At 35.9% G+C, this 24686-nt stretch overlaps 1 protein-coding gene across 2 annotated transcripts in view; it reads right to left on the minus strand.

Moving 5' to 3' along the window:
• Window positions 1-4671: 4671 nt before the first annotated feature.
• SHPRH (SNF2 histone linker PHD RING helicase) overlaps window positions 4672-24686 on the minus strand; it is a 47831-nt gene continuing 27816 nt past the window's right edge. Inside the window, exons 16-30 of one of the 2 annotated variants that reach the window (XM_054629721.2) lie at window positions 23743-23832; window positions 23063-23170; window positions 22421-22563; window positions 19918-20091; window positions 19539-19601; window positions 18293-18518; window positions 17272-17415; window positions 15980-16081; window positions 15074-15145; window positions 13146-13334; window positions 9730-9822; window positions 9111-9197; window positions 8473-8651; window positions 6634-6714; window positions 4672-5421 (exon numbers count right to left, since the gene is read on the minus strand). In XM_054629721.2, the coding sequence (XP_054485696.2) occupies window positions 5325-5421; window positions 6634-6714; window positions 8473-8651; window positions 9111-9197; window positions 9730-9822; window positions 13146-13334; window positions 15074-15145; window positions 15980-16081; window positions 17272-17415; window positions 18293-18518; window positions 19539-19601; window positions 19918-20091; window positions 22421-22563; window positions 23063-23170; window positions 23743-23832 (1848 nt within the window). In that variant the 3' untranslated portion in view covers window positions 4672-5324. The remainder of the gene's footprint in view (window positions 5422-6633; window positions 6715-8472; window positions 8652-9110; window positions 9198-9729; window positions 9823-13145; window positions 13335-15073; window positions 15146-15979; window positions 16082-17271; window positions 17416-18292; window positions 18519-19538; window positions 19602-19917; window positions 20092-22420; window positions 22564-23062; window positions 23171-23742; window positions 23833-24686) is intronic. The other variant, XM_077175519.1, reaches the window with a different exon arrangement.

Below are 24686 nucleotides of genomic sequence, written 5' to 3' on the forward strand. Positions count from 1 at the left end.
TATCTTGTACACAGAAAAAAGCCAAAGCAGAGGTTTACAGGTATCTCACAATCCAATTGTCCAAGAATTACTGTAATATTTAGAAACCCTATATCATCTACACCTGGTGACTTAATTCCTTACCAATATTTGAAAGTTTCAACTACCTGTCCTCTTTACACTTTGTACGACTGTAGAATACAGAGTGCCTACTTAGGGCTTGAATCCAATACTACAGTGAATCAGTAGTTGCCTATTCCTTCCTCCTTCTCTAAAGAAGGGAAGTCAGTGCATTCACTGTGATTTGTGACAGTGGCTCAGGTGCACTTCATGAACTCCAAAACTAGAGACTCAGCAAGTAAAAACTAGTAAGCCCCCTATCTTACTCAGTAAGTAGATTACTGGGGTCCTTTTGTGTGCCGGTTGTACAATATAAAACCAGATATACAAAAGTTAAAAGACTAAAATTTAGTATCTGATTTTACAGTGGTGAAGAATAGGGGTGAACGAAAATATTATCAGTACAAAAAAGAATTTATACCAGGCCACTATTGCAGCATATACTGCTATTGAGATGACCACAATACAGAGAGTATCATCAGACAATTTCAGAAAGCTTCAACACATACAGAGTAACACCTTACCACTTCAGAAGCCTTCAAGCATCTGCTCATACAGAGTAACACCACATCACTTGAGAAGGCTTCAAGCATTGACCCTTCTTGTTGTTTAGCCCAAGCTTTTATACCCTCATGTTGATGCATTGCACCTGTGTGCCCTCTGTTCCCTTTGGTGGTTGGTCAGTGCCCCTGGGCACTCCAGGTCTCATTGCCTTCAATGCTGCTCACCTGCTTCTCACAGCTGGGGCCCATTGGGGATGAGGCTCTGCCACAGCCCCACTCCCAATCACCACAAACTGTGTGCCTGCAGGCTACAATCTTCTTTACCTCAGATACTTTTCCTGTGATACAGTAAGCTAGTTTGACTGTAGCTATTTTATGGATTATAACTCTTTTACTCTACTTCCACTGACCAAACACAAACATTCTTTGTAACAAACTGAGCAAGCTGGGAGTGGGTGGAGGGTGGGAGGAGATGACCAACACACTAAAAGAGAAAAACATAGGCAGAGGGAGAGACAGATGTCTTGCACCTTATTTTTTCCTCTATTAAGAAATCCATTTAATCTACATTTATAGCATATAATCTTGTAAAGATCTCACTTGTTTCAGGCAACCAAGAAAGGAAGAAAAAAGCACAGGCACAGTGTCTTTGTAGCTCGCCTTTCAGTCTAGAGAAAAGCATAGCATAAAGATTTTAAGCATTAAGTCTTTAGATTACACTTCAGAAACAGGCTTTATTTACAGCTAGACAAACCCCTAGATTTCTAGGTTTTCCTTAGAAACTCATCTGATTGCTTACCTTGGGAGAGCAATAAATTTCAAGGTTATTTTTTTCTTATACCAGTCAATGCAAGATTGACCATTAGAGACCTTTTTCCCTCCAAATTAACTGAAGCACAGTTTCAACTGAACAAATAAATCTGTGATTCCTGAAAGAGGTAATGTAGTCATAAGGACTGCAAAAATGGATGGAAAGAGGACAGCACTGTGTCAGAAGAGACAATGGTAGGGAGCTGTTAGCTGATCCCCAGCTAGAGTCCAGACAGAATTTTACAAGAGGATTTCTGTCTAATTATGAGTTTAATCAGACACAATTATTTTTTATCTCTGTAGGATCCCACTCACAGATAACTCTAATACACCTGCACACACTGGCAGATGTGTGGTTTGGACGGCCTGTCTCACAAAAAGCATCAACTCTCTCCAGTTCTAAATATGAAACTTGAATATGCAAGAGAAGACTGAGGTAAATATTCTTCTGTGGTACCTGACCTGAAATATGCTACAATGAAAATTGTCATATATCCTGGACTTTCATTAGTATGTTAAAAAGTTACTTAACAGGTTAAGATGTGAACCTATTCCTGGCACAGGCTGATTTAGAGAGCAAGGAGGAACCTTAAATTACAAATTCTCTTAAAGATCCACAGTGACATTCACAGAGCTCAATTTAACAACACAAGTTTAACACCTCAGTTTCCAAGATGATCATATTGTGTGGTTCAAGGAAGTTCACTATTTGCATCAAGATTTTACAGATACCAAAATGACAGCTCTGTTCTACAAGGCACTGAACTTTATATACAGTGAGAAAACCTGTCCCAAAATCCTCACCAACTACAATTTAAAAAACTCTTAACATTCTTTGTTATGGAAATGAAAGAGATGAAAAGTCAGCACTGAGGTCTTTGGAAACAGGTGAAGCCTCATTTTTCAAGGGACTGACTTCACCAGGTAAATAATACTGTTAACCTGGATCATATTTACATGTTTTAGCAGGAGAACACATGAGAATCTGGTACATGCCTCTGGTAGGTCCACACAAATGTTATGCAAACACTGCAGTCAGTATTTATAGGTTTGTATCTTCTCTGGAAAATCTAATTTCTATGAGTATACTGGAAGTCCTAGGAAAGGGCAGACTTTGTTCTCAGCTAAGATACTGTCTTTCAAAAGTGTTTTGATAGAAGGCAAAACCATGACAGTACCATGAAAACAAGCTTATTGTGCTTTGATAAGAGAAAAGCACTGCAGATGTACAAGCTACACCCTTAGCAGGAAAGAAAAAAAAATTCATTTCATGAGAAGTCTCTTAAGATGTCTGAAAGAAAAACCTTTGTCAAAGATACTAAATACTACAAAAAATGGAAAAAAGCATTAAATTTGGTCTCTGTATTTGATATTATGTAAAACTTGAAGAATTCATTTTACTACTGACACTGACTATATTCTCTGACGGTTCAACCCTCCAATTTCAAGAGGTTCTTTAACACGACTCATGCCAGATTTTAATGTAATATATCCAGAACTGTAGCTGCTGTTGCTCCAGGGCAGTCAGGAGAGCACCTACAACCAGATTTTATGTTTCATATAACATCCTATGCTGTTATATGAGTATAAAACAAGGTAAGCCAAGACTGAAGACTCACGCAGTGCTTGATAAGAAGCTATGCTTTTGGTTAGGAATTCAAAAGCCACATATTTATACATAAACAATGAAATCATCATATTTATATAAATAAGCCTGATGCCTTAAGATTTTAATCTTTCTATTTTTCAAATCCTGTACTGCATTAGTGCATAACTCTAAACTCCATATAAAGTGTTAACTACTGTCTTCACATTTGGTCAGACAAAGCAGTTCTTCTAGGCCTAAAACTCAAGGACAACCCACAGCCTCGGGCCTGAAAAGTATAAAGAAAAGTGAATTGGGGGTGTGTGGACTGGGGGAATATGACTTCATTACCTGAAGCTGGAATTGGAGCATTAACCTCCTGATATGCAAGTAGATCAAACTTGTATCTGTCTGGAAAATTCGTGACCATCATCCCCAGCCTTGGGGAGGCTTCTTCTACCCTTAATGTACCTGAAGGCCCTTCATTAAATATATCCACTTTTATCCTTTTAACTTTGTATGGCCTCTTTTTCTAAGTAAGCCTGAAAAAGGCATCAAGCCAAAAACATGAAGAGGCTGGGAAACCTCTCATAACTGACATTTTTCAGTTTGCTTTTCTGTCTTCACATTCACTGACAACTATTTTTCCCACATCAATTTAATTAAAATGGGAGCTATGAATGTAAACACTATGTGCTTCCATAGTTTGTAGCACAGATACAGCCTTTCTCAGAGTGAATAGCAGCTCCTTGTGCAGTCACATTGTGTCACATAATATCAAAATTATCTGAAGCTGATGAGGAAATTGGAATGTTGCTGTCCTCAGAGTTCCTGGAGTGTTTGTACAGCATGATCTCCAGTACACTGTAAAATAATTTGGGCTGGAAGGGATCCATGGAGGTCATCTGGTCCAACACACCACACATAGCAGGACCAGCTTCGAAGGTGGATCAGGTTGCTTAGGGTTATTTGAGTTCCCAGTATGTTCAAGGATGGAGATGTCACAGTTTCTGTGTAAACTGCTTGATCAATCTTATCTAAAGACCCCACCATCCATTCCATTTCTCTTGCTGCAAACTGAGGGAAGTAGCCTGTTGCTTATGCATACACATTTGCCCACTTGCTAAACACAAAATTGTGTTTAACACCAACTGCACAAATGAGCTTGCTTTTGTAATACCTTTAGAAATTAATGTTATATAAATGCACATCCATACCCAATGACAAAAGGCTTAAAATTTATCGTGCCTACCTTCAGCAGTCTGAAAGTTAGCCTAGATTTCTTTTCTGAACTATCTACTGTCAAAAAGGTGGGGTAGAGTGTTCTTGCATATCTAAAGATGAAGCTTCACAAAAGTTCCATTTCTCTCCACACTTTTTCTAACTCAGACCAGGAACCTAATAACTAGCCTGCCTACCATAATTTAATGTATTTTGTATATTAAAATTGCTGCATCTTTAAGGAGAAGAACTAGAAAAAAGATCACGGTGAGACAATGCATAGAGACACCAAATAATTACGAAGTGATCAGTAGTGTAACCAATTAAGTTTTGAAAATTCTGTAGCAAATGCTTTTCTTGTTTTTTCAAACAGAGCATTAACTTAGTCACAGCTTCAAGTGAAAAAATGTACAGCAAGTTCAAGTCTTTAACTGATCACCAGACCAACACACATACAAAAAGCATAATTTAATTATTATCTTTTTGCCGTGAGTAAGCATTAGCAATGAAATATTTAACTGTCAAAAGTCTTTATGAATATCTAAAGGCCTAATACAAATATCCAAACTATTAGTAAACATTTGTAATTTGAAATGTTAACAATAAGACATTTAATAACTCTGCATCAAATCTAACAAGTCTTTTCTAGAAGAATATTAATTTACAGTCATTCTTTCTAACAACTCTTTTTACAATAAAAAAAATTAGATTTGTATTTTTTTGCTTCCTTTTCCCACCCAACCACCTCCATAGTTTTGTTCTCAGACTGAGCTAATAGCCGATCAAGCCTGATGGTAAAAATCCTCTCAACCAAGGGTTCAAGATCTCGGTTTCAGCATCCAGCTCAAATTCTCTTTGGGAAAAAAAAAATCCATGTTTTTGTATAATGTGCAAAGTGCAACTTTTATCCAGTGCCATCAGAAGTGTATGCTGCTATGAACATCACCAAAGAAGAAATCAGTAAAAATTAAGACTTCTCAATTTCCGATTGCTCTCTTATGGACAAATGTTAGATGATGTCTACAGGAATAACAGATCAAGTGGATTTTATCCTGGTGCTCACTGGGTCAGGTACTTTCCAATTTCATTAGGTCAAACCAATGTTTTTACTCAAGTTCTTCAGTTTCCTCTGTAAAAAGGTCAGCCAAATCTGCCACTGTCAACACTGAGGCTTCTGACTGTTTCATGGAAGAGCTCGTGTGGCTGTAGGAAAAAATTGCATGTGAGCATCAGAGAAAGAATCAGTGTAAGAAATGAGCTGTGTGCACTGAAGACAGAGCACACAATTCAGAGTCAATACTGCTCAGCTTTGAAGCTCAGCAGGAAAGCACACCTTCTGTCCAGGAACACTCATCAGCTACTGCTCCTGCACATTCTAAGTAAGATAAAAAGTCCATCTACTGTCCCCAATGTGGTCAACACCAAACACTGCAAAGGCAACAGAACATGGGATAATTCACTTTGACCTCTTAACATTTAAGGGATTTGCCTGAGCTTCCAAGCATGAGGTTTAATATTACTTTCAAAAAAATTAGCCCTCATGGGATCATTCAACCACTGTACATTTATCCAAATTTTATGTGTATAAGTAGTGCTACTTCACAGATAAGGAGAATAAATCATTCTTGAAGAGCTAAAACTGAAATCTTCCATAACTACAGCCAAAGATGTGCATGTAATTTTTAGTTTCATGATCTGTAACAGGGAATATTTCCTTAAACAAAGGCCTCCTCCTAGATCTGTCATGTGCATACCATCTGGTTAAAAGGTACAAACCTCTTACACTGTCTGCATAAGGAATGTAAATAGCATTTTTGGTCCTGCTCCAATCCATCACTGCTTATAGATTTTGGAAAGATAAACCACAGTGAGAACTGATTTCTGTGTCTGCACACCAGCCTCATGTTTGACTTAGCATCTGGGCAATGTTTGCATGGACTATGAAACCAAGAAGTGTGACACAGCACCGTCAGATGAGGTTGGTAGGATTAAAAAAATAAAATAACAAAAGAAAAAACCCATGTCCTGTGTTAGAGTTTATTACATATTGTTGCTGTAGTGGCAGGCTTAGTGCTACTCCATCAACTGCAATGTTTTTATACCAATGAACATAGGTAAACTGAAAAGATAAATCATACCATAATACATAATTTATTACTTGGGCTTTTATGAAATAAAATACACAAAACATAACCAACATATTTCCCAGAGAATTAAAATACCTTAAGCTGCAAGTTGCTGGAGGCAAGTTAAAACTTTTGAAGTCTTAAAACTGTTTTGCCAATCAAAACAGTTTGAAGAACAGTTAAAATTTATACATAAGATGTACATTCCTAACCATAATAAAAGTATGGTGGAGAACCACCTTTTCATTTTCAGTGCAATAATGACAATGAAAAAAATTTCAACACATACCTTCTATCTACAGTTTTCAGCATAGTCTGCATTCTCTCTTCTATTGTTGCTTTTATCAGGAACCTATGAACAATCGTAGATCTGAATGTGTTTAAAAAAAAGAAAATGCCACTGTAAGTGAGCAGAAGTTTTACTGTTACTGCCAAAGTTTATAACTATATTTTATCTCATACTAATTCTATTAAAAGTGTTGAAAATATGCCTCTAGTTTTTAAGAAATAGATGTTAGAAGCAATTAGCAAATTCCATTGACATTTCAGAGTGCTCAGTGCTTCCCTGTAAACACACTTTCACTTTACTGATCACACACTAAATGAATGTAAGCTGTATTAGCTAAAATCCTAATGTAGATGCAGGGCAAAGTTCTGCTTTCTGTGTCCTTACTAGAAACATTCCTCCAGAGCCCAAAGGAAAAAAGAGTTTTGCCCTCTGGTTATATACAATGTTTATACTTCATTGTCACAAATTATTCCAAGAGACAAGAGCTCAATGTGATGGAAAATTAAACCTAATACCCAGAGTTTTAATAATATTATTTTTGAAGACAGCAAAACATAACAATTTTTTTTAAAGAAGTCAGTAACTGTAGTCAATAAACCCTGGTAAAATATAAAACCCAAAATGTCAATAAACACACCAAAAAATGAAAATTCCATTTATGAAATAAATTTTCATTCCATTTATGAAATAAAATTTCAAAAACGAAAGCAGTAATTTAGAAAAGTGACTGGCACCAGAAAGTGAAATGGAAAAAAGTCAGATCCAAAGACAAAAATGAAAAAGAACCCCTTGCTCCCCAGTATAAACATTTTTCAAGGTAAGAACCCTTGAAAATGCTTAGATGGTTTTCAGGTTTTAGGTTGAAACTTTGGCAGGCAACATTTCACAGAAGAATGCAGGGGAAATGCTTTTGGATTCACAGGCCAAGGTCTACCCCCAAAAAAGAGAAATAAATAACTGAACTGGTAATAGTTGCACCAGTCACACTAAATGAGAGTATTCCCTAATGCTCAGTGCACTTGGAACACAGCCCTTTTTAAAAATAAGCCTAGCTGAAATCTTAATTCTTAAAAAGTACAATGTATTCTTGGTGGTTTTATTGCAAGGTTTTTGCTGCACCTTTCGTGCCAGCATCATGTAGAATTGCAGTGTGGGCTGTTGCAATCAATCTTTCCCTCACAGTTATAATTCTATGCCCTCACAGTTAATTCAAAATCTTTACCAAAACACATAAATATCCACCTGTCATAAACATTCTTTCACATACATGCTCCTTCAGTCCTCCTCTCTCTTTGCTTTCATTTCCAGAACACAACCCCCACTATTCTACACTATTGTTATTCCAGAATTGACTGCAGCTATTTTTCTTCTTCATGTACTGGGCTTTAATTTTTTTTTTTTATAAAGTCACAAGACCTTAGGAAAAACACATACATCTAATACGTTCAGGACAAACTTTATAAAACCTCTTTCAAGTGTTTAGTACTACCTATGTCAGAGCAACCACACTGAAACAAACAAGAGACATAGAAAGTCAATAATTTCTTCAAAAAGACAGGGTGAGGGCAGAACTGTGGTTTACAAACTTATCAGTTCTAATGAGAATGTGCTATAACTTTTTTTTAGGAAAAAAAACCCAACCAAAAAAAGCCCCGGAACAAGGAAACAAAAAAGCCCCAACAATTTGGGCAGCTCCTAATCTGGAGCTGAGAATGGCCAGTTAGAAAGAACCTCTCAAGGAAACTCAGAAACACATAAAATAGGGCAGCAGCTGAACAAGGTATTTTCAGATCTATTCTGGACCATATCTAAAGCCTTGAACACAACTGTAAATCTTACTTGGTTTGGCCAATACGATGTACTCTGCCAATAGCCTGTAGCTCATGTGCTGGATTCAGAATGGGCTCCACGAGCAGAACATGAGTTGCTTCAATGATGTTCAGTCCATTGGAACCAGTGTGAAGAGGCAGCAGCAAAATATTGATGTTGGGATCATATTTAAATGCAGACAGGTTTTCCTAAAAGGCAAACATCACAGCAGTGTGACAGAAGCTCCAATGCAGTGCATGGGGGACAAGACTATATTTTCAACACTATATTTTCAACAAATTATGGCAGCTAATACAGGCTCCAGATCAACAATCTTTGCAGGTCTGTCATCCCAAAACAGATACATGACAGTCTCTGGAAGACATGAACTTCTTGCAACACTGATCAGTGTGTCACATCCTTAACTTCCATGCCAATGCATCTTTCTCAAAAGTGAATGTACTGTTTATCTCCAAATGCTTTAAACTAGGACTTTTTGAGATTATAATTTTTAGAATTAATAAACTGGAGATCAAAATTTCTGCCATACAAATTTGCTGCTTTTTTAGTTTCTGAGATGAAGCAACGAAGTAAAAAGGATCAGATTAACTTCTATGAACTATGATTTTCCCACTGAAAATAATTTAAGAAAAATATCCTTTATGTACCTGAAATTTACTAATTCCATTGATCTGAGAAAAAACCATGTTGTTGTCATACAAAGCTTTTGAAATTATATCCAACACATCTTGCCACTGTAAAAAAAAACAAAAACAAAACCACACAACACAATAAAAGTAACTCAACATTACAAACAGCAATGACAACTAAAAAATAATAATTAGCTTCCCTAACAAAGAGTAGATTTAAAAATTTTTCAAACTGCTAGGATTTGCAATTCTTTTAAAAAAAATTGGGCTAGAAACCAAATCATTCATAAAACTACGCAAGACAGGTAATTAGAAAGATAACTTGAATAAAAGAAATTGGTAGCCATTGAAAAAAGTTTTACAATGTATCAAAAACATTTAAAATTATCCAGAATTTCTACTGCTTCCATACAAACCTAAGTGTTTGCCCTTTAAAGAAACAAGCTTTCACATCTGCTGACTATGATCATTATTCTTGTTCCAGTTACGAGACTTGCCCTACAAATCCTCAAAACAATCAAGTGGTTGTACAGAGTGATTCAACATTTTGGTAGCTAAACTAGCTCCTGAAAAGATTATGAACGCTTTAAACTCAAAAGACACATGCAAAGACAAGACAGAAAATGGTGATTAATACCGTTGAGAAAACTAAGGACTTAGCCCCTGGATCTTTAAATTGAATTTTCTTCAGTGTTCGGACCACAGCTTCCACTTTGGTGGAGTGACTTCCCTTTGAAAAGTCAAAGAAGCACATTAGTAAATTAGGATAGTAAAAAACTCCTTCCACATTCATTGCTTTATTAAATGATGTTATATTAGGTCTCTTACACATCTTACACAAAGTTAACAATGATCAGCCTTGAGGAGGGGCAGGTGAAGTAGCACTGAACTTCTTTTACCTCTCCCTTATAACACACTGCATTAGGGTCAGCAGAGTGTACCAGCATGAGCAGCACATGGAGAATGAAGTGCCATGCACACACACCCTCTGGTTCTGTCTGAGGCAAAGCAGACAGCCCAGGCAGTGCAGTGGCACCAAATGTGCCCATTAGGCCTCCTGCAGTTTAACTTTGTGGCACAGTCTTTAGTGAATCTTTCAAACGCACATTAAAATTTCCCTACCTTCACACCTTTTGAAATTATTGAATGATGGTGAGCTGCAATGAAAACATCTTTCTAGTCTGCATTCAGAAGTATTTCAGTGCTTAATGAATCCAATACTTTATTCTACATCTTGTCCATTTTGATTTATGTACTCTTCCCTGTCCCCTTAGGTCAGCAAGAGGATACAATGAGATGGAATTCTTTTTCCATCTCCTTCAATATGTACTTTCTATTACAGCAATTTTACCTCATGTCTTTTTTAAAGTAGCCTTTACTTTCTTACTACACACATTGTCATTTCAAACTGTGCTAGATTCAGCAGGACAAATACTGTTTTATTTCTGTCTGCACCTGTCTTTTGAACATTGAATTAACTATGTTGGCTCACTACAATGACAGATCAAATTTACTGAAGTCATGCTGTGTGCAGAATTGGCTGGGAAGGATGTCAGCAGTCTCAGCACAAGCTGGGAACCAATGCTGGGCTCCTTGATCACTCACACATTAGGCAGCTAACATGTGAAAGACTTTCTGCAGACTGTTTTACCAAAGGCTGCAGTAAGCTGTGCTGTTTTATTGCCCAGGGTCCTCCACAGTGATTCCAACTCTATGTCACAGACAGAAACTAAGCAGCTTTCTTCCACATCATTTCTGTTGCACCTGGTAGACACTGACTGTCCATCTGACTGTTTGCAAAGTCAGATGGACAATTAAAAAATGCTTATGTTGGCAGGCCTGAAAGGATGACACATTTGCAGCCCCACAGCTACTGCCTGCTAATCATAAACACCTACAGTAAGGAGATCTGAGCCTAGCCTTTAGGACTTCCTACAGAATTCCAGGGTCATTTATGGCTTTTCCAATACTGTTCATCTCTGATTCAGTGATGACAATCCTGGCTCATATGTTCTAGCTGTCTTTTTCTCAGAAACTGTTTTGAGACCTTATCACAGATTCCTTTTTTTCCCTGCTATAACAGATAGCAGCATTAGCCTCTGTTGTTGATTTTTCCACCCTTCAGATTCCTGTGACTCAGGTGTCACAAGGGTGACTTCATACAAGATCAGTAAGGGGAACTGTGGTGCAGAAAAGAACAGCACAATGCTCAAAGTGGGCACAGTCTTTCTGCTCTATTTTTTAAACAAAATAACTGTATAAAGTTCTTCATCCCTTTGTCTACATTATGTTAAACTATATTATATTGAACTTACAAGTGACTAAAACTTTGGCTCACAGCATACACAAAGATCTCAATTTTTTCTCTATGGAGAGATGAAACTGACAGAAACACTCTTGTTTTTCAGTCTGTCTTAAAAAATGGTATCCTATTCTTTACCCCTACACCATGAGTCTGTCATTTTGTTAAATATTCAGATGACTATTTATAAAGAAATTGGCTAGATCAAAGGAATTATGGAACAGTAAACATTAGAACCAAAACTACCCTCTAACAATTTCTGTCTCAGATGACAGGCTGGCAACACCCACTGTTATACTGACCAGACACAGGAAGCTTTTACAAAACCAAAACATGCAGGGATGCCAGTAATCTCTCTCTCAGTATAAAAAGCTTCCATTTACAGTAGTCCTTTGCATCTAAGGCATTACCTTAAAATGGTTAGTATCAGTAAAATAAAGTGTTAGAAAGAAAGAGAGGTAGTGAATACTTTAAGAGGGATTGAGAAAGATCTAATTAAAATATGAACACTGAAAAAAATCACACAATTTTCATATCTATTCTGAGTGATACTGATCTTAACCTCAGTATTCTGTAGAAACCATAGTAAGCTTGTTATTCTTTGTAAATTGTCCTTTAAAGGAATATGAGGTAGAATTTTTTATTTTTAACAATGTTGCTTGTGTACATAGTAAATACAGTGAAGCTACAGTGTAAATTTTTAATTTTTCATTAACTAAGAATGAGCAAGAAAATTCACACAGAATTCATATTTTTGGTTTGTTCAAAGTTTTTGATGCAGAAATACTTCAAGAAAATACTACAACTCTTTACACAGAATAGCAGATGATATGTTCTTTCAGTGTCTTATTCATGAAATTTGGTTATTCTGGTTATTTTTTAATGTAATTTATGAAACATATTTGAAATTTTGTTAGAAATAGGGTGATGTCTCTAAACTATATATGGAATTAATATGTAAAAAGCCCTGCATGAAGTTGTGTTCTAAGAAGTAGCACTTGAAAAATACAGCCTATTTACTCCCCCTGGTGCCACATACTGTCAACTACTTTAATAATTCGAGTTAGGAATCATCTACTCATACAATGGAATTCCATTTGTCCAGGGAGGTTGAAATAACTATTGTGAATGTGGTAGCATTGTCTTCAATACAGGGTAGCAACCCTAGAAATTGTGCAAGGTTCAAGGAGACTTGCACAGGTATCATGGAAGTCTGTCAGCACAACTAGTTAGTATTTTTAACTACACTAATCAGATTAAAATAATGACAAGCATTACAATCATTTTTTAATCCAGCTGTATCATAATAATATTTTTATTAAAAGACAGCAGTACCATCTAAATCAAAGTATTATCAATGTATTTTATCTTTGCATTTTAGCCCAGAATCCTCTATTTTTTTCACAATTGCACTAAAAACAGGTTTTTGGTTTCTACAAGACAATTCTACAAGACATTCATGCAGTGCAAACATGTACCTATGCACTACATGTATGTCAGTATTGCTAAAGACTCATGAAGATGCTGTCTCTTCAACCCAATGAAAACTCTCCTTCAGTAAAAAAAGTAGATACAACAGTGCAATCAGGATTGAATTCCTACATGTTTGTGTCTAGAGGTTTTGTCATTAGGACAAACTATTTATAAAACTATATAGTACACTTGTCTGCCTAGATGTAGTATGCTACAAAACACAAGAAGTATGCACTGCTGGAAGTTTGGGCCACAGAGCTCCTGCACAAACAACTCACCTTTACAGGAATATCATCCTCCTGATTTGCAGCTTCTGCAGTGAAGACATAAGATATTTCTTTATGAGACGTGGTCTGCCTGCAAATGGCACATTTAATGGAGCTGCGGCGGGTGCCAACGCTGTACTGCTGGATGATGATTGCAATGCACTCATTACAGAAACAGTGTCCACACGTCAGCACTGCCCACTGTGCAGGAAACAAACCCAAACACAACACAGCTTCAGTTTTGGGCCAGGGAAAAGGAAAAACAGTGTACCAATCTATGATAAATTATATTTTCATAGACAAATTACGTTACTTTCATGATATTCATCAGATTAAAGAACAATTTTACAATTGTTACACTCCAGCTGCTAAAAAGCCTGAATTTTAAAGTTTTCCAGCACAGAGACATTCATGATCTAAAAGAAGTCTCTGAATTTATTGTTCATTGTTTGCATTTTCTCAGTTTTGAACTCCAGGAAAGACATTACAATCTTCCATTTCTATGAAAGATGATTCTTAATGCCTTATATGTAAACACAGATTAGGCATTTACATACTTTTTAAAAATTACGAAAATGTTTTAATTTCCCTTTTCTACAATTCTTTATCTGTGCATTCATACTAGATTGGTCTTATTTAATAAGTGATAGAAAAAATGCTTTAATTCTTCCCTACTGGTAAGTCCAAGGTAGCATCTTTGGACTTAAGAAAAAAGATTTTATGCAGTGTCTTAATCTCTTTTTTACAGAATGTATGTGAAACAGGATTGCATTGCAGAAGTGGTTCTCCCCTTATGAACCTAGAGCATCTACGTGTCAGCTGGAACCTTCCATAACAGAGAAACAATTTGTAGACCAGTAGTTTTGAAATTCAAAATAATATCTTTTGCTGTACTAGCCTGTTCTTTAGGCCATTCCAAGAGGAATAACTAGAAGTTTTCATGGGACCAAGTAGCAAAGCGATTGACTAAACCACTGATTTTAAGCAGGTCTTTTAGGCTTTGTTAGGTTTTTTCAGTTGTGCAGAAACAGAATGAGAAGTATTTTAAAAGTTCTTTGCAACATGAAAACTGCTATCACCTAAAGAAACAGTCTTGCTGTTAAGAAAAGATAAAGAAAGTTAAGAGATTATTTTCCCTTTCAGTGAGCTCTTCCAGCTGTGAGATAAAGAATAATGGCAGTTAACAGGACTAACAGCTGTTCTCTGTAAAAATCTGTAGTACCCTTGGCAGAAGAACACAGAGGGGACTTTGGAAACATGGCAGGACAGCAGTTCATGCTTACACATATCTATAATGCAAAGAGAAGCTAAACCTCCTTAAAATAGCTGCCCTAAAAGGAAAAGACAATTTGGTTTTACCATAATGAGTCCTTTTATGTTCTTCCCTAATGCATGGTAAGTCAAGTTTAAACTATGGCTTTGTACTTTATGATATAGATTAAGTCTCACTTGAATTTCAACTTCTGCACTTCAGCAGGGAAAGAAATCCACATTGCCAGTATTTATTCTGTTGGATTTTGCTAATGTTTGCGTATGTAACATCCTTTTCTTTAGAAGAAAAAAATACTACCAATAAGAACAATTACAATAAAGTACAATAGTACACAATAGAAGTTTACCTACTTCCTCTTTCTGTTAGCTTATAAATGGGAAATAAATCTTTCTGCCAGAAGTATTACTTCAGATTTATAAAACAATCATGAACTCACATTTTTGGAACACTTAAGCAGATGTCAAAAGCTAAAAGAAGGAGATGTGCTTGCATCTGAGAAAGTTGTTATTTCAGGGGAGAGGCTGGTTGGTACATTACAGAAACAGCTCATTTTCCCTGTTTCAATACAACATCCATTTAAAAACAGATCTTGACAATTTGACACACAACTGGCTCAGCTCCAGCTAAAGATGTTCTAAAAGTAAAACCTGCTGAATAAGTATCTTACCTGTCTTCCCAGCTGGCGTGCACAGATTGGACATGGTTCTGGGTTAACTCCTCCAGTAGTTTTGTCCTGAGACTATAAGTTAGAAAAAAAAAAAAAAACCCAACTTTGTGTTTTGTTATTCTATATTTAAAATAAACTTCTAGAAAAAATGAATAATGAAACCCTTAAAAGAAACCACATCAAACCAAAACATGGTCTGAGCAAATTTAAAACATATCCATGTACTCAAGTCCACCTTGAGGAGTTAAAAAACATGTAACCTATGGTAAGCAAAAGGAGCACTTTTCATTCTGCAGTCCTGATGGCATCTGCAGCTCTATAACAGCTCTGAAAAATCCTGGTAAAATACAAGTTTCAAACAAGAAACTCCACATATTTTCTATCAGCTTCACATGGCTGTAAAACCACTTAAATTTTGCTTAACTATGTTTACTTTAACATAAATGCATTTACTTAAACACTATGATTAAAATAACATATAATACATGGAGGTTGTCTATTTTGCCTTTTTTTTTTTTTTTTTTTAAATGCTCACTTAACTCCAGAAGTGATTATCCTTCTGTTTCAGGTAAGCTCTTAGTAAAATACCAAAGGTATGCAGAGACATACATAATTTTATAAGGCTTCTACTAAACATGGCCCAGTTAGTTTTAATGAAAACTTTACACATCTAAAACTAGTTTATAGTTTAATAAGTACGTAATTAAACAAGTAACTAAAATATATAATGCAATAAATAATTTTATGAGCACACAGTAACACAAAGAACAGCACACTGAATTTGAAAATGTGATCAATCCTCACAGAAAATACAATTTCTTTAAGATGGAAGTTTTAAATAAAAATAATGGTAGGTTTTTTCCCTTCCACAGGGAAAGGTAAAGACCAAGGAACCATTAATCTTACTTTTTCCAGATTAGTGAGGTACAGAAGTTGTCCTAATTTCTTTTGAAGTTGTGATTTGGCAACTGCCTTGTCGTTCAGAAGTTTCACTCGATTTTGCTCCACCTAAGAAAACAACATTAAATATGTGTTAAAAAGGGAAAAAAAAGTTAAATTTTACAATAAGGCTTAAATTAATTTTTCTGGTGAAATTCAGAATATCTATTCATTTCCTGTACCCAGTATGAACACAGCACCATGAATGGGCTGAGATGCAGAATGCACATAAAATCGCTTTTTATTGTTTTACTTACATTATTAGTTCTTTAGAGAAACAAAATTAAATTAAAATAACCCAAATTTTCAGAAGTTTCTTTTGAAGTTCCTTCAATGTATCATCTCTTTTCTTACAATTGTGTATATATATACCAGAATTAACTGCTGGTTTAAAAAACAATGTGTAAGAGACAATTATTTTCTTCATATTTCTTAGAAATGTCCAATTTTGATTTAAACTATATATACATAGACAGAAACATCAAGCTGACTTCTTTTTAGATTAATTACAGCTGATAGTGGAGAAGTTCAATACTGCAGAAGAGGCAGGCACCTGAAGGATGAAGGCCAAAGAAATGGATGTTTCTTTTATGGCTGCACATACATGTATAAATCTTAAGACTTTACCAGGCATTTGTTAAGCAAAGTGCTCCTTTTTAAAAATTGTTTTAATACAGAGATGAAATTTATTTCCTTATAGAAAGAAGCAATTTTATCTAACTCAATCTCACAGAAAAAAGCACAAAATGTGTCTATAGAAAATACACTTCTGTTGGTGCAAAAAAAAAATTAAAAGGTTAAATCAACCCAACATTTTTTCTATCATCATAAACAGAGTCAGGGCTAGCTCAGAAATTTCAAAATACTGAAAAAAAGATTTTTCTTTGATGTGCTTATTTCTGTTTTATATAGGTATTTGTGAAAAGTATCAATATGGGTAAGCAATCAGGTCAACTTAATTTTCCACCCTGCTTGGAAAGCTGGGCAACTGCAGAGAAACGAAGTTGCTGCTCCTGAAAGGGCAGCAGTCTCTTGGAAATATGCCACTCTGTCAGAAGGCTAACAAAATATATCAGAGTAACAGTTTCAAGCTTAAAATGGCCCATGTACTCAACCTAGAAAAATTCTATATTCCAGCAAGCCTGTCTGAAATGAAAACAGAGTCACATTATAGACATTATACATAGATCCAGATATAGAATTTTGTAGGAGGTAGGTTCCTTCAAAAAGAAACCATTCTTTCCTGCCCAGTACTCTACCTCATGTGGCTCTATGATGTGGAGCACTGGTGGGTTTGGTTTTGGCTCATCAGGGTGACGCACTCTCAGTCGCTCTGTCGCCATGGCCAGCTCATCAATAGCAGATACGTGATCCCTAAGCACCATCCAATACTCATGAAGTAACTGTAGGAAAACCCCAAACAAGTGAACAGCAGAACTGAATTGAGTTACACTTACATGACTCTGCCATACAATGTAAAATGAAATGTGAGAATCTTTTTGGAGGAAGAGATAATATTTCTTTACAGCATTCAGCCATAACAACAGCTGATTATAATGGAAAACAAGCAGTACAGACATCATTTTGCCTGCTCTCTTCTCCAGCCTCTCTGGATAAACAACTAGAAATAGCCGTTGCTCGTTTCTTCTACAACAACTAGTGTTACAATAATTAATGCAACTAAAAATTCAGAAACAAAATGCCTTGAAAAACAAACAAAAAAACCCCTGATGAATGAAAAAAATAGTTATTTCACAGAGTATCATTCTTGTAGCTCAGTGTATATTGGAGTAGTACAGACCACTGAATCAGTATTTCCAAGTTACAATAGACGGAATCATAACACTGTCTTCATTCTCATTGGTATATTAGGCCCATCTTTTGTTTCCTAACATACAGGCACATGAAAAAACTGTTCCATCTTCACAAGACTGAAGGTAACCTGAATTACAGAATGGACCAGTGCTGGATTTGCTGAGTCTTGTTACATTCTGATTCAAGTAAACAGATGAACACATTTAATTATATCTTTATGCTGTCTTAATAGATGCAATTACATTGCTTAGTAATTTGATTAGTAGCCAGTATAGCTTTTAGAAACTATTAGCTCACATATAAATCATTTAAAATCAAATCCTGTAATAAGCACTGTGGAAAAGGTTGGTAGGCAAACCCTAATTTCAAGAATACAACTTAGATGTGCTAATATTCAGCTGCAATTTGTTTATAATAAATTAAATGGACCTCACAACTGTTTGATCACCATGTAATTTACTGTACCTTATATTCCTTTTTCCATGCTTCAAAGAGCTCCAGGAATACGCTCCCTTCTTCAGTTACCCTAGCATCCATTCGATGAGCTTTGGCAAAGGAAAGAAGAGCTTTCAAAGCACGCTCAGTTTCACTGGTTGCCCAGAGCCCTCTGCTTGTGGTGGGCAAACGGTCATCGACAAGCCCTTCTTGGTCTTCTATCATCTCCTCGAATATTGCCATCTGGCCTTTAACACTTTAAAACAAACCAAGCACAGCACTTAGCACTGATTTGGTACTTCCACATCCATCTGTACTTATTCAGCCTTCTTATATATGATTAAAGGATAATGCAAACCAAGGAAATATAAACAGCTGTTGTATTACCTAGTCAAAAGCTTGCTTTGAACACAGTGACCTCGGTACCAATCCTCAGGCCATTCTGTCAGCCCCAAGTCATCTATAGCTTTTGTAAAGGCTTACATATCTAAACCATCTTTCAGTAGTTATTAATGTCACATTCATTAAAAACAAATAATTTCTGACTTTTTATATAAGCAAGAATTACAGTTAAACTTGGATGCAAAATTTGCTGTGTAAAGAACAGTACAGCTTCTCAGTTCTCTCCTTGACAAATAATGCTAATTTTAAAATAATCCATTCTTCCTGATTCCAGCAGTCATGAAGCAACAGAACTCCCACTGGTAAACACTTCTTAAAATGTTTTCTCAGTAACCTCAAGACTTTTCAATCCAATTTTGACATTGTGAGGGATATGAGAGAAGTCCAAAAGAAAGCATGCAGAGAGCTGTAATCTATGTCTTTCAGTACTGCCCACTATGCACACTTCTCTGACACCCTGTGCAGGTGTCACCTTTCTTTCAGCTTTATCCTGTCTGAGATCTCTCATTGTAACACTGAATGACGTTGGTATTATACCACTTGCAGCTGGACTGCAAATAAATATTTGCACAAATAGGAGTATGTGTTAAATTAGCATACTTGTATTTATACACATGCTTCCTGAACATGCCACCACTTCATTTCAGATGTATGGTCATATTGTAGTGGCTTGAGAGAAAGTGGCATGTATTCATTCCTTGGACACCATTTCTTCAAATGAAATTTACATAGAAAATGAAACCTAATAGAACTACTATCAAAGCCATCAGCAAGAAATCTCTGTCATTGGGTCATATACTTATTTCAGACAACATAAACCAATCCAACTTTCACTTTTTCTAACAGTGAGAAATTTATAAAGCTATGAACTTACCTATGCATAAAGAGCTTTGACTCATATTCTGTGAACAATTCATCAGCCTTACAAAAGACACAGCTGCAATACAGAAAATTGAAAACAGAGGCACTCAATTTCATCAGAAACCAAATTATCATAAGCCCCTATTCCAACATAAAAAACTACACTAAATTCTTTAAAAAGAGCAAAATAACAGTCATATGTACACTAATATAGCTAACACCAGAAGATTTTATAAAAATAAAACCAAAGGTCATGATGCTAACAAATAGATCTGTGATATCTGTGTGCATACAACTCCTTAGTACATAATAAAGGCTTCAGTATGTTATTTCAAATAAAGGAAAATTAAGTAATACACATCTAAAGTATATTTTCTGTTTGCAAGACCTACTTGTTAAGTGGCAGTCTAACAGGTCGCAAATGGCAGATAGTGGCAGCCTCAATAACTTGCTTAGAAGGAGGCCCTTCTAAGTTTTTCACTGCTTCTCTTACAATCTTCTGGAACTTCTTCACTTCATCCAGCTGGGTTGTGAGTAGGTATTGAAGGCCTCTGCAGTCACGGAATCTGATTTAAAGAAAAAGAGAAATTACTGTACACCAAGACACATAATCCAAACTTGACTCAGTATTTTAAAGTAGAAGAGAAGTAGCTAAATAGCAATCTAGGACAACATAAAAAGTTTTAATAAAAAAGAAGCAAATGCTTATTCCTGCTACATGCAATGCTGTCAGAAATCACTCCAGTGTATCCCCAGAGCTGATGCCTGCTATCTTTAGAAAGACTCTTTCCAAGACTTGAGAGGTGGCCAAATACTAGTAGTGAACACCAACCTGCAACATTCTGGTCCACAATGCAGATGTACTAAATAGAAACCACTGCACATACAGTCTTACTTGTGTCTGTTGGCCAACAAAATTATTTTCAATGCACCTGTGCAATTCACAACAGACACATGCACACATCACAAAAATACACTTCATTCAGCAAGTTAGCTTTAAAGTTAAATTTATTAAATAAATTTATTAAATAATAACTTATTATTATTTAATAAATTTATTTATTAAATTTATTAAATAATAAATTTATTATTTATTAAACCTAGCTACCTACAGCTAGGTAGCTAGGTTTCAGAAGAATAGTTTACTGTTATGTAAACAGTAAACTATTCTTCTGAAACCTAGCTACCTAGCTGTCTTCACTGATTGGAAGGGTGGTGCAGTAATGACCACAAACACAAGTTAAGCACTTGTCACATTGTGTTTTTCCTGAGAGCAGAAGTCTCTTGCTGAAAGAAAGTGCATCATTCCTACAAGGTCTGACATTGATGTACAAGATTTTGGCTCTACGCAATACATTCATATCCAGACTTAACAGAGTGCTGAGGTTGGAAGGGGCCTCAGGGTGTTGTCTTGCTCAAAAGCTCTCCTCAGGCAGGGTCACCTAGAGCTGGTTGCCCAAGACCATGCCCAGACAACTTTTGAGTATTTCAAGGATGGAGACCCCACAACGTCTCTGGGCTACCTGTTCCAGTGCTCAGTCACCCTCACAGAAAAAAGCATTTCCTGATGTTCAGAGGGAACATCTTGTGTATCAGTGTGCATTGCCTCTTGTGCTGAAGAAAAAAGAGGTTTTGTGTTTTTATTTAGATTATTCAATAGAATTATGTAAGTACTGAAAATAAAAGATATATTTACTTCAATCAGGAAGAAATTTCAACCTTTTGGAATCGTGATGGCAGAATAGTCAGAATGCAGGATACATCTTTACATACGGAATTAAAGTATGTGCATCTTGAGTATTTAAATTTATACAATGTTTTATAACTTGTACACAGATGTATATACATATATTTATATATTTCATAAATATAATAAAAATGTATTTGACTAAAACATGATTCAGAAAGATTGTATTTAAAAGCGTAAGTTCATGTATCTGAGAAAACTGCCCGAAGTTAGACCACCAGAGCACTGTCCTTCCTATATCTCCCTTTTCTGTGATGAACTTTCAGACTTTCATCCAGAACATACAAGAGGGGCTTAGGAGAAAAGGATCTATTCAATCCTAAAATTAAGGGGAGACCTTATTGCTTTCTGTATTTATCTAACAGGAACATACAGAGAAGACTGAGTCAAACTTTTGTCAAAGGCACCTGGCAAAAGAAAAAGAGACAATGTACACATGATGCAACACAGGAAATATTAAGTAGGTAAAACAATTTTAATGTCTTTTTATCCACCAAGTAGGCCAAATACTGGAACAGGCTTCACAGAGAGACTATTGAATCTCCCTCCTTGGAGATACTAAACAGGTCAAATCGCTGTGCAGCTTTACTGGATTGAACAAGCATGGGTCTGGATCTTAAGATGGGGGTTGATTTAAGCAACCTCTGAATGTCCCTTCTGAATTCATTACTCTGTAATTGAATGGTATACTGTTGTCTTGAACATGAAACCAACTTCAAATTCTTTGCTCAGAAAAAGAGTGATGCTATTTTATGGTGTTACACAAGGATTTTCTGATATTGTCTGTCTACTTTCCATTTAAGCAAGCCAACTTCTTTTACAGGTTACTTGATTTTAATGTAATAAACTTTGAATTCTTCTTACTCAGCAGTTTCATGAGTACAGAAGACTATAAAACCACAGTAGATAATGCAGAAGAACATTTCAAAGAATGCTTATCTAAGAGAAAACAGTTATTTTCCTGCTTTTCTTTCCAAGTCCTCTATCTAGTTGTGCTTTTTTCAGGGACTGGTTTTGAAACATAATTGCAGTCCAGATGCTCTGAAGCAAAAATGTCTGCTATCTAATTGCAACAGCTAGCACAGACTAGTAAGAAGACCTGAGTAGATTTATCTGTATTTAACAGCCTATTTCAGTTATTCTCTTACTTCTCTGCCATAGAGAGTTTACTTGTCTCCTGTTTGTAGTTGCAGGTAATTTCGTTTTGCACACGTTGAACAAGCTCCTCATCAATGGCATACTGTATTGCTGTCTGGATGACATCCAACCACCAAGGAGAACCTGAATGTATCTGTATGAAAAACAAGAGATTTATCCTTGAACGTTCAACAGAAAACCAATCTACTCATTGCAACAGAGGCATATACTGATCTTTAGTCCACAGTCAAATACAGACTGGTTAATTCCATGAAAAGTGGAGGATGAGAGTGTGATTAAAAAATATCCCGTCTTCTGTTGACATGTAAAAACATGACTAAGAAACTGTCTACATTCTCCACACCTTCATATTCCTTCAGTAGAATCAGATTCATCAAGGTTATCTATACAGAACAGTCACACAGAACTACTATGATCTCAAAGTTTCTTCCTTCTCTCTCTCTTAAAAGGAGATAGAGATCATTTAATCAGAAAAAGCAAAGTTCCCCGTGAAACTAAGAGAGCAACACTGATGTGACCATGTAATTTTAACTGGTGAAAGAAGATAAACACCTAGAGTTATGGACAAAAAGATGAAAAAAATATTCTTTAAAAATGCCAAAAGTCAGACAAAACATTTAAGAGGCACCTGCCTTTCTTTGAAGTTCCCGAATGGTTTGAAGAACTGGCTGTAAGGCCTGATGGGCTTCTGCAACTTCTGCATTGGATTTACTCATATAATGCTGTCGGAGTTGTTCTGCCTGTATGGAGTAAGAGCCTTAACTATGCACAAATCATATCTGTGAGGAATACTGCAAACATAAAAACTCCCCAACTACCATAGGACTTTCAAGTGGTTACCTTTCTATGTGCTACCCACCCTCATTTGGAAGCAATATTTAGCAATATTTTTTTTTCCTCTAGAATCCAGCATTTATTAGTAAGCCACAAAAAACATGTGAGAAGGCAAATCACTCTAAAGATGCTAACTGTGCAACTTGCTTTTGGGTAAGCCCAAACAACACAATAGGAATGCAATGTATTACAAAAGGGAACTGGAATATAGCTCAGTATTTCTACTTATCTGTGTTGAATAAGCAAACAATAAAAAGATCCCAGAACAGTCTGAGAACAGGACAATTGAACTTACTCATAAAATATAATCATAATATAAAATTTACTCATAAAATAACAAGAATGGCTTATGCATGTAGTTAACTCAAAAGCTATTTCTTTTGAAATGAATTGTTGTTTCTTTTGTTAGAGAAAATGCTGAGGGGACAAAAAATGAAAACACGCTCTACATATTTATATGAAAACAAAAGATGTTTACCTCTTCTGCAAGTCGGCTATCACGCAAAGTTGGGGGAATTCCTGGGTGCTTTGCCAATAATTCCATCAAATTATGTGTAGAATGAAGTCTCTAAATATACACAAAGTCAAGAGCAATCATGAAAAAAATCCATTGGAACATCCATGACAGGAAAGACCTAAAGAGCAATGAAAGCTTACAGCAAGAAATTAGCATGAATTTAAAATCAGTTTTGCTTTCTCTGCTAATCTGAAAGCATCGTATAAAGAAAAATTCCTTTCCACATTTCACTGAGATAGGAAATTAAATATTAAAAAGACCTTCTTTAACATCTCAAAAGCAAATCAGCAGGCAAGTGTGATACCAGGTCATCAGATCCTGTGCCATAGTCACCCTCCTAATTAAAACAGCCCTTGACTATTATGAAAAACTAATTATCTCAGGGCACTTTCTTTGGTGTCTTTTGGAATATTCTGAGTATCCATTTAGCCTATCTAAAGCAAATTAAAGTGCAAGGAAAAGACCAGATACCAAGAGCTATAATAATTTTTCATATTTTTCATTTCACTGAAATAAAAGATATTGAAAAACACATGACCTTTTGGTACACTTTTAGGGAAAACAAATTTGATTATTAATATAAGGAAACTCTGCTCCTCTTCTCTGGCTTCAACCTTTGCTCCTCAGACCAGACCAATAATATTACGCTCCCTGCACAGCTCCCACAAACTCATAGTAATAACCTCCACTATCCTAAACTTGTGCCTTTCTCACATCCTGTATTCTCTTCACCTCTGCCCTATTACTATTTCAGTCACTCAAGAGGACTGGCCAGCAGTGATTTGCCATTATCCTAAAGAGCTAATCCTACATAACTGAGAAGACTTAACAGAAGTAAAATTTTATTACACTAAGACAACATTAGTCAGCAGATATTTCAAGGGGGGAAAAAGCTTAATTGGATT

Source organism: Agelaius phoeniceus, chromosome 3 (assembly GCF_051311805.1).
Source record: "Agelaius phoeniceus isolate bAgePho1 chromosome 3, bAgePho1.hap1, whole genome shotgun sequence".
Classification (NCBI taxonomy): Eukaryota; Metazoa; Chordata; class Aves; order Passeriformes; family Icteridae; genus Agelaius; species Agelaius phoeniceus.